The sequence below is a fragment of the Danio aesculapii genome, chromosome 4 (assembly GCF_903798145.1).
Source record: "Danio aesculapii chromosome 4, fDanAes4.1, whole genome shotgun sequence".
In the NCBI taxonomy this organism is placed as follows: Eukaryota; Metazoa; Chordata; class Actinopteri; order Cypriniformes; family Danionidae; genus Danio; species Danio aesculapii.
The window spans coordinates 59,900,063-59,911,352 of record NC_079438.1 but is presented as its reverse complement, the minus strand read 5'-3'; the positions used below and the strand labels follow the sequence as shown (position 1 = coordinate 59,911,352).

Sequence of the window (11,290 nt, the reverse complement as noted above, 5' to 3'; positions counted from 1 at the left end):
AAAGAGCTGCAAAAACAGACCAATCAGACTTCAGTATGCTAATGTCCTGATGAGGTCATCGCTCCATCAGCGCAGGAGAGACTGTAAATGATAAACGCCAGCACTTGAATGAACGTGTGTGTGTGTGTGTGTGTGTGTGTGTGTGTGTGTGAGACAGAGCGAGAGGGAGAGAGAGGGTTCTGAAGGGTTAACAGAGACAGAAGCTCATCTCACACACACACACACACGCACACACACACACACACACACACACACACACACACACACACACACACTTCCTCTACAGGAAACTGAGCAGCAGTGTTTCTGCCCACTCCGCAATTTCCTTCTTCATTCTGTGCTTTTTTTTTTCAGTCTTCCTTCCTTCCCCCGGACAAATTCATCATGAATGTGAGACTGATGGAGGTTTGTTCTCAAGTCTCAAACACACACGGAAGCACAAACTCTCAAATATAAGACTATTGCACACACACACTGTACTCAGCCAAGCAGTTTTAACATGATTACACACACACACACACACACACACACACACACACACACACAGATCTCCGAGTCCTGCTGGAAAGCGGCGATTCGATCACTGTCAGGAAACACAGACGCCTCCAGCCAAGAGGGCTTCTGGGAAGTTCTTGTCATTTTCCCCCCTCCTTCATCTCTCTATAGCTGAAGCCTGATGAAGGTGAGGCTTTCAGAAACACACACACACACACACACACACACACACACACACACACACACACACACACACACACACACACACACACACACTCAGCTTTATCAACATCTACTGCTCTTCTCACTGTCTGACAGCAGAAATCCTGGGAAAGTAAACTGTGGCGATTCTCTGGTTTTCTAAACGCATCGCTCTTCAAGCAGACAGTTTTTATTCGTGCGTTTCCGTTCTTGCATTTTTATTTGTGCATTTCTATTCTTGCGTTTTTATTCGTGCATTTCTATTCTTGCGTTTTTATTCGTGCGTTTCCGTTCTTGCATTTTTATTTGTGCATTTCCGTTCTTGCGTTTTTATTTGTGCATTTCTATTCTTGCGTTTTTATTTGTGCATTTCTATTCTTGCGTTTTTATTCGTGCATTTCCATTCTTGCGTTTTTACTCGTGCATTTCTATTCTTGCGTTTTTATTTGTGCATTTCTATTCTTGAGTTTTTATTCGTGCATTTCCGTAATTGCGTTTTTATTCGTGCGTTTCTATTTTTGCGTTTTTATTTGTGCGTTTCTATTCTTGAGTTTTTATTCGTGCATTTCCATTCTTGAGTTTTTATTCATGCATTTCCGTTCTTGCGTTTTTATTCGTGCGTTTCTGTTCTTGCATTTTTATTCGTGCGTTTCTATGCTTGCATTTTTATTCGTGCGTTTCTGTAATTGCGTTTTTATTCGTGCATTTCCGTAATTGCGTTTTTATTCGTGCATTTCTATTTTTGCGTTTTTATTCGTGCATTTCCATTCTTGAGTTTTTATTCATGCATTTCCGTTCTTGCGTTTTTATTCGTGCGTTTCTGTTCTTGCATTTTTATTCGTGCGTTTCTGTAATTGCGTTTTTATTGGTGCATTTCCATTCTTGCGTTTTTATTTGTGCATTTCTATTTGTGCGTTTCTGTTCTTGCATTTTTATTTGTGTGTTTCTGTTCTTGCATTTTTATTTGTGCGTTTCCATTCTTGCATTTTTATTTGTGTGTTTCTGTTCTTGCGTTTTTATTTGTGCATATTTGCTTGTGTTTTTGTTGGTGCATTTTTATTCATGCACTTTATTTGTGCGTTTTTGTTCATGCATTATTCACGCATTTTTCGCGTTTTTGTTTGTGCATGTTGTTCACTCATTTTCATTCATGCATTTTATTTGTGCGTCTTTATTTGTGCGTTTTCTTCATGCATTTTATTTGTGCGTTTTTGTTTGAGCATTTTTGCATATTTATCCGTGCACATTTTTCTGTGCGCTTTTCGTTCTAAACACATACATATACACACACACACACACACACACATATATATATATATAGAAATTTATTATTCAAAATTTGACAATCTCAACTGAAACAAAGAGAGGGTGCGGCATAGAGTAGCTCCTCCTCTTTGTAAATAACAAACAGCCAATAGCATGTTGTTTTCCTCACAGCTCTGCCAGTGAGAGTGAAGCTACTCAAGCGCATTAAATGAACAGCCAATGAGACGAAGGGAGGCGGGGCATGCCAGAGAGCATTTGATTGGTCAGAAGATTTAATGAGAGACTGAAGTAGGAGGAGATAGCAAATAAACGCTGATGCATTCAGGCGGAGGAGACAAACTGCAAACTTCATGTGCTTATATCAGAGTGAGGGTGTTATATCTTCTTTAAGTTGGTATCTTCTAAATCTGAACTTTGTTAGTTTTAAAGGACACAGATTATAGATATTAAGACTGATATACTGATACTAACAACTGATCATTCATTCATTTCCCTTTGGATTAGTCTCTTTATTTATCAGGGGTCGCCACAGCGGAATGAATCGCTAACTGTTCCAGCTTAAGTTTTACACAGCGGATGCCCTTCCAGCTGCAACCCAGTACTGGGAAACACACATACACACTCATTCACACTCATACACTACGGCCAGTTTAGTTGATCAGTCCCCCTATAGCACATGTGTTTGGACTGAAACCGGAGCACCCGGAGGAAACCCACACCAACACGGGGAGAACATGCAAACTCCACACAGAAACACACACTGACCCAGCCGGGACTCAAACCAGTGACCTTCTTGCTGTGAGGCCACAGTGCTAACCACTGAGCCACCGTGCTGTCTGATATTAACATCTAAAGTCCTTTATTCTGAATTGACAGGAGTGTTAAAGCGAGAGTGCTGTACTCCTCACGCTGGCCTGTAGTTGGCGCTGTGACCGTGCAGAAATGCTAGAAACTCCCAGCAAACACAAAACACTTTCCAAATGTTGAAATAGTTTTATAAGGAAGTTTTCCCTCAGCCGTGACGAACAGATCAGCTTAACCTGCTCCACACACACACACACACACACACACACACACGCACACACACACACACACTTGTTGTTCTTAAATCACAGCATTCAGAAGTAGGAAATAGTCAAACGCCGGGTTTATGAGTAACGTGAAGCGCTCAGACTGGAGCCGGATCCTGACGGAGAGCCCAGAGACACGCCCACCCACCCACACATACACACACACACACACACACACACACACAGCTCCATCCTGAAGACACCACACACACCTCAAACACACGGTTAAACATTGATTGGCTGCTGAGAGCTGCAGATCAGCAAACACTACACCCTGATCTCTGAGAGAGAGACACGTTCAGACCCGCCGTGCATACACACACACACACCAAAAAAATACAACACACACACACAATATAAACATGCACACACATACACACCATATATACAACATACACTAAAGCACACACTATACACACATGCACACAGACAAGCGCAGAGGGTGTGTGTGTGTGTGTGTGTGTGTGTGTGTGTGTGTGTTCAGACACACGGCAGCAGAAGGCTGTTCTCAGAGTGTCTCAGCTTGAGTGTTTCACTGACGTCAAACTGCAAACCAGCACCTGTACAGGTATGAGTGTGTGTGTGTGTGTGTGTGTGTTGTGTGTGTTGTGTGCATATGTGCGTGCATAAGTGTGTGTATATGAGTGTGATGTTTGTATACATGTCTGTGCATGCATTTCTGTGTGTGTGTGCGCATAATTGTTTACATGTCTGTGTGCGCATTAGTGTGTGTGTGTATGTATGTATATATGTGTGTGTGCGCACGTGTGCATGTGTGTGTGTACACGTTTGTGAATAAGTGTGTGTATGCATGAGTATGTGTATGTGTGTGTGTGACTCACGCAGGTGTGCAGGCAGTCTGCTGGTCTCCTCTTCTGTTCTGGCAGTGTTGGGTGCGAGCGGCACATGGCCGGGAGAGGAAGTGGAGTTTGGCAGTGGACTGGCGGACGGGCTGAACGCGCTCCTCTCCTGCTGAACACACACACACACACACACACACAGAGCTATATATCATCACACACTCAATCAGATGCAAAGCAAGCACAAACTCATCCAGTCCTCAGAATGAACACTAGAGACGGAAACACTGAGCTCAGATGACCCTGCACACAGGTCAGAGGTCACGCAGAGGTCACCTACACTGAGGAACATCCACGTTACTCTTTACGAGAGGTTTCTGATTGGCTAATTGACAACATTTGAGTTAATGTGAGGCACAACTGTAGAAGAGTATTGAAGGAAAAGCTCAAACACACTGCTTCCTTCTGTGACGACATGGGGAAATCAACAAGCCAGAATCACCAACAAAGCCAGATTACAATCTGCTATATGACACTGGGAATAAGACTCATGTTTGGAGACATGTCCTGTGGTCTGATGGAGCTAAGATTGAACTGTTTTCCATAATGACCAGTGTTACATTTGGAGGACAAAGGGGAAAGCTTACAAGCCTAGAAACACCATCCCAACTGTGAAGTATGGCAGCGGCAGCATCATGTTGTGGGGCTGTTTTGCTGCAGGAGGAACTGGTCCACTTCGCAGCATAGATGGCATCATGAGGCATCATAACATTATGAAGAAATACTGAAGCAACATCTCAAGACATCAGCCAGGAAATTACAACTTGGCCACAAATGGGTCTTCAGAACAGACCATGACCCTCAGCATGCTGCCAAATGTGCTTTAAGGACAACAGAGTGAATGTTCTGGAGTGGCCATCACACAGCCCTGACCTCAATCCTATAGAACATTTGTGAGTTGAAAAAGCTTGTGCGAGCGAGACAGCCTACAAATCTGACTCAGTTACACCAGTCCTGTCAGGAGGAACGGGCCAAAATTCCTATTATTGTGAGAAACTTGTGGAAGGAGACCCAAAACATCTGAGCAAAGTTATAGAGTTTAAAAGCAAAGCTAAAAAACACTGAGGAGATGTGTGGAAACTATTGACTGACTAGATATTAATAAACAATTCTCAAAAAATATAAAGATTTCTCTCATTATTCTGGCATTTAGCACATGTAAATGATTTAGGTAATCCTAACAGACCTAAAGTAGTAAACCTTTAGCATGATCTACCATCAGACATTTAATTAAAAGTGGTTATCTTCCTTTATTAGAGTGTGTAAACTTCTGCTTTCAACTGTACATCCAACTGGGATATCCATTGTATTCATATTGCAACATATCCAGCATATAATTTCCAATACTGCAGCGCTATCTGAGACCCACAGATTTGTGTAGTCGGTGTTACATTTAACCCCCATAAAGTCAAATATTTAAATTTCAGATGTGTTTTTAAAGCCTGTACAAGACTTTCAGGCTAATTTAAACCATTCAGGCTCAAGACATCATAACACCTGTAGTATTAACAGTGATTAATTGCATTTAATTATTTATACAATGAAGGCAACACACACTAATATTTTTTGTGTGTTTGGTTTAGGTCCGGTTGTGAAGTGCATTATGGGATGTTGATCTCATTTACACTAAATACATGTGTTTTAATTTATTAATCTTCCAACAAATCAAGAGCAGTGGTAATATATGTATTCAGAAGAGTTGGACCTTTTCAGTAATATAATGTTTGTCATGATTAGATTAGGATTTAATTGCCAAAGCGTGATGTAAACTTACAGGTCTGTAATCATATTAACACCTCAGAAAACACTGATTATTCATGTGTAATAATAATAATAATAGTATTACGAAGTCATGCTGTTCAGATGAGATTCACTTCTGTCCATCTCTGCCGAACACATCTACACTGAGAACTGAAATTCACTGTTTTCCCCCAGACTGGAGCTTGTGCTCGTTTCCAGGCTGAAACTGAGAGTCAGGAAACACAATGCGGTTCTCTGGAAACTTCCTCAAACACGTCTGCTTTCAGTGTCCATCACAAATGAAAGCATGCAAAAATCACACAGACACGCACACACACACACACACACACACACACACACACACACACAGACACAGACACAGACACAGACACAGACACAGACACAGACACAGACACACACACACAATGAGCTGATTTGCAAGCCGCCGCATAGACAAACACAGGTCTGAAGCGTGGAGGATCTGCAACTGTCAGAACATCCAGCGTTAGCCCAAAACACCTGAGATATTGAGGGAAACCATGCAAATCCCAAACGGATCGTTAGCATTAAAACACTCAGCGCATTTGACCGAGTACAACTTTATGCTGTATTTTTTATTCTGAGCATGTTTGGCAGCACAGACTTTTAAATATATTTATTGAATGAATTTCATTCATTTATCTTCAGCTTAGTCTCTATTTCAGGGGTCGCTACAGCGGAATGAACTGCCAATTATTCCAGCATTTGCTTTACACAGCAGATGCCCTTTCAGCTGCAACTCAGTACTGAGAAACACCCACACACACTCACTCACACTCATACACTATGGCCAGTTTAGTTGATCAGTTCCCCTATAGCGCATGTGTTTGGACTGTGGGGGAAACCGGAGCACCCGGAGGAAACCCACACCAACACGGGGAGAACATGCAAACTCCACACAGAAACACACACTGACCCAGCTGAGGCTTCGAACCAGCGAGCTTCTTGCTGTGAGGCCACAGTGCTAACCACTGAGCCAACATGTCGCCCTAATTAATATAAATTTATACAATACATAAATAATCATAAATAAGTAATTAGTTAATTATTGATTGAGACGCAGCCTCTGATTGGTGGATTTTCAGCAGTGTCATGAGTTCAGCTCCTAGCGCTAAAAACTTGATTGGTTGTAAAATTGTGGGCGTGGCTCACAAATGTTTTTGAATGTGAGGTTGAGGGGCGGAGCTTAAGAGCACAAACAGTGTTCACACTTAATTATAACACACTTATAAGTCCTCTTGGATTGTTGACATGGATTAAAATAGAACGTGGTTTATTTAAAGTAAGCTCAAATTTAAAGTCATTATTTAAATCAAATGCAAAATATTTATAATTAAAATGTTTTGATTTAAACTTGACGGGCAACACGGTGGCGCAGTAGGTAGTGCTGTCGCCTGACAGCAAGAAGGTTGCTGGTTCGAGCCTCCATCAGTTGGCGTTTCTGTGTGGAGTTTGCATGTTCTCCCCACGTTCGCGTGGGTTTCCTCCGGGTGCTCATGGGTTTCTGATGGTATGATAACTTTGGATAAAAATATGTTGTCATACCTGACGAATAAACGACGATATGTTGGATTTTGGTCACTTTTCAACACAAATCTAAAATCAATCAAACATCAACATCATTTTGATGTCAGATTAACGTTGTCCTTAGATGCCGGCTAGACATTGAATTTTGGTCACCTGACGTCATGACCTACATCTACCCTAATATTAGCATCTTATTATGTTGTGTGCCTGCTGGGATGTCAGGCTAAATAATTCAAATAAATCATTCTGCTGGATTCATTAGTTTCTAAAACACAGATTTCTGTACAATTTATGAAATCTTTGGAGATATTGTTGTCCTTAAAAACTAAAAACAAAAGTAAATAAAAAAATTTGCATCTGTAGCCCCGCCCTCTTTTTAAAAGAGCCCCATCTCATTTGAATTTAAAGCGAGTGTCACGCCACAGTCTGGATCAAGAAAGCATCAGAGTCATTAACGTTATTTGTGCGGTATTTTGAGCTGTACACACTGGGGACATCATAGGTCACCTTTAACACACACAGATATGCGTTCACATTCCCCCATGTGCAGTGAGACCGAACCAGGTGTGAAGCTTCATGAAACAAACACACAATGAAGGATATGAAGATGCCATAAGGAAACACCGAGAGCGAGCGTGTTCAAAGATCAGCAGATAAAGCCATTTCCGTGCCTCTGTTACTCAATAACCACCACACACACACACACACACACACACACACTAATAACAAATACTGGACAATGTCCGTGATGATCGGTCACAGACCCGCACAAAGTCCCCATGGCGCTACCCAGTTATTATCCCTCCGGTTGACTTACGGGCCCGGACACTATTTTAACAGCAGAAAATAAAACCTAAACAATGATATTTGTTTATTTTAAAGTATGTTGTCTTCTTCTAAAATGACCACAGCATTAGAAAACTATACTCTCATGAACGCAGAACACATTTAGGACACAACGCTTGTCTTCAGGGTCAATTTTGAGCCGCCAGCTATACAATTATTTTTACACCACAAAGACTAGGCCTACTGATACACACACACACACACACACACACACACACACACACAATATTAATAATTCGCTTCTTTAACTGTTAATACGGTCTTGCTAAACACTCCTCACACTTCTGCAGGTACTTTTATAATGAGGTAAAGTTTTATTCCTTTATTAATGAACAGTGACACTCTCATATTGTTTCCTGCTACTTTGAATATTCAGTCTGAAATCGCATGTAAATGACTTTAAAACAGCATTAGCATTGTTAATTGACTGTGATTTCCCTTTTTATAATTAGTAACGAATACTTTTCTGAAATTATTTATTAAGGAGAAACTTCTAACACAAAAAGCAACTTCACCCCAATTCCTCTCATCATTATAAATCACGCTTTACTGTAGTAAGCAGCGAGTGTTGTCTACTGAGTGAACACTGCTGAATACTGCACACTGATGAGGGACAACCCAAACATTCAGAGAGAGTGTGTGTGTGTGTGTGTGTGTGTGTGTGTGTGTGTGTGTGTGTGTGTGTGTGTGTGTGTGTGTGTGTGTGTGTGGTGAAGATCAGCCTCTTTCTTCATGCTAAACAGATTTGAGGACTGAACTTAAATGTATCTGCTTTATTTATTTATTTATTTATTTATTTAAATGTTTACTGAAGGCGGCTCATCTTTGACCCTCAGTAGTACAGAACTGTAGACAACATGAGACAAACTCCTGCCCAAACTCGCCGTCAACTTTTCCCCGTGATCACACCGAGCGACCGATCGATCACACGTCAAGAATCGATAGCCTATCCTGATCAATATCAACTCTCAGCAACAGATGATCGCGTCGAGGACGGAGACGCGCGCGGGAGCACATTCACACAGCGCGCGCGACACAGAAAATGCAGATTTACCTTAATAATGAGCTGCTGCGAGGGGGAATCGGACATGTCTCGTTGAAATTCAGGAAGTTCTTGTGTTTCCACTTTCCTCTCCTTTTATTCTTCCGCGAAATGAGCGGCGCGTCCGCCTGGATAATGTTCCCCTCGCGACGCGCAGGCGATTTTAACTCGCTCGCGCATCCATTGGCCTCGCCCCGCGCGCAACACTTCAACTTGTCCGCGTTGTTGTAAAGTAAACGCGCAAACAGGCGCTACATTGCGGCAGCGCGATGGTTAACACCTTCCGGGAAGCGACGCTCGCGGAGCCGCGGCGGAACCTCATTGATCTGGACGCTCCGCGGCGGAGTGACGTGAGTTCCCGGCAGCGCGCGCCGCCTTAAAGGGATAGTTCACCCCCAAAAAATTATTTACTCACTCATAATTTACCCTCAAGTGGTTCCAAACATTTATTAGTGTCTTTCTATATTTAGAAAAAAAAACCTGAAAACCTGTAACCATTCACTTCCTTAGTAGGAAAAACAATGGAAGTCAATGGTTACAGGTTTTCAGCGTTCTTCAGATTATCATGTTTTGAGTTGATGAAGATCTTAAAAGATTTGAAGTGAATAAATGACAACAGAATTGTTCGTTTTGAGTGAACTGTCCCTTTATAAGGGAAATCGCGGATCGTGTGCAGCAAACGGCTGATCCGCGGTCAGATCCGGCTGGGAAGTGAATGGAGTTTTATATTTATGTTTATTTGTTATCAGTCTGGTTGCTTTTGTTTATCAATCGCCCACTGAGTGTTTATAACATCGAATAATGAACGTAAACACATACGTGAGAAATGTTTATAAAGTGGACGTGCAGAAGAACATTGTTATGGTCACGTGGTCTCGTTATTTGGGTAAATAACAGCTATATATTAAAACAGAGTGACTTTCTGAACTACTGTTGTTTTGGTGAACGTGCGCCATCTGCTGGAGCACTCATTTTCTTTTCAGCTTAGTCCCTTTATTAATCCGGGGTCGCCACAGCGGAATGAACCGCCAATTTATCCAGCATATGTTTTACTCAGCGGATGCCCTTTCAGCTGCAACCCATCACTGGGAAACATCCATGCACACTCATTCACACACATACACTATGGTGTATATAATATAATTTAGCTTACCCAATTCCTCTATAGCGCATGTGTTTGGACTGTGGGAGAAACCGGAGCACCCGGAGGAAACCCACACCAACACGGGGAGAAGAGAGCGAGAGAGAGAATGTTTTAATGAAATGTATGAATTATTCACACTATTATTATTTTATTGGTGACAAAAAAACTTCTGTTGCAAAAACCAAAGTTTTCTCCCAGTCATTACTAAATGTAGACCAGTATATAAATGCATATGCTTTAGTAGCAGTCTCCTTTAAAGGGCTTTTGTTATTATTTCTTAATATGCAAAACAGATTTTCCACACACTGCCATACTCCATATAAATCTCCTGTAATTAAATTTAAATCATATTAAATATTATATACAGACATACATTCTATTGTAAGAGTTGTTCTCATAAAAATTGAAAAATACCTTTAAGCAGGGTTTTTAACAGGAGCTAAAAGTGCATTTTCTCTCAGTTCTGAGCTTTTTCACAGTTGCCACTTAAGTTTTGTTTTAATTCCTGTTTTAATTCTTGTTAATTCTTTAATTCTTGGCGCGAAAAGACATCATAATTAAATTAAATTATATTAAATGAATCACAGCTTTTGTGTTTGCACAGTTTCTCCACTAGGAGTCAGTGTGGGTCAAGATATGTATGTTTTATTCATTATTAAAATAGTTTTTAATGTCCAAAGAGTTGATTAATGCAGGACCAAATCCGTCCGCACGATGGCGCTACACACATTCATTTAGTCTATTTAGAGTTTCTGCATAAATGTGCAGTATTCCTGATATTAAAACACGTTGTTAAATGAGCTGTGCCGAGATATGTTGCGCAGATTACAGGTAATAATTATAAAAACAGCTGTTATGCAGCCTATAGGCCTAATGTAAACTGTTTTCCATCATATTAGCCTAGTAGGCCAAAACTTATTGGTTTGTACATTTAATACGTTTCCTTTCCTGCTGTGTTCTGATTATATCCTTTTGGTTTGATTATGGGAATCTTTGAACAAGATATCCAATCATTGTCCTGATAATCTTTTATAGTGTGTACAACTTTATAGTGTATCAT

The 11,290-nt window shown here is 41.0% G+C and overlaps 1 protein-coding gene across 3 annotated transcripts in view; it reads right to left on the bottom strand.

Moving 5' to 3' along the window:
- Positions 1-9,432, bottom strand: part of etv6 (ETS variant transcription factor 6) — a 22,088-nt gene extending 12,656 nt beyond the window's left edge. Inside the window, exons 1-2 of one of the 3 annotated variants that reach the window (XM_056456300.1) lie at positions 9,099-9,432; positions 3,875-4,004 (exon numbers count right to left, since the gene is read on the bottom strand). In XM_056456300.1, coding sequence (XP_056312275.1) covers positions 3,875-4,004; positions 9,099-9,134 — 166 coding nt within the window. In that variant the 5' untranslated portion in view covers positions 9,135-9,432. The remainder of the gene's footprint in view (positions 1-3,874; positions 4,005-9,098) is intronic. The other 2 variants (XM_056456301.1, XM_056456302.1) reach the window with 2 other exon arrangements.
- Between the last annotated feature and the right edge of the window lie 1,858 nt (positions 9,433-11,290).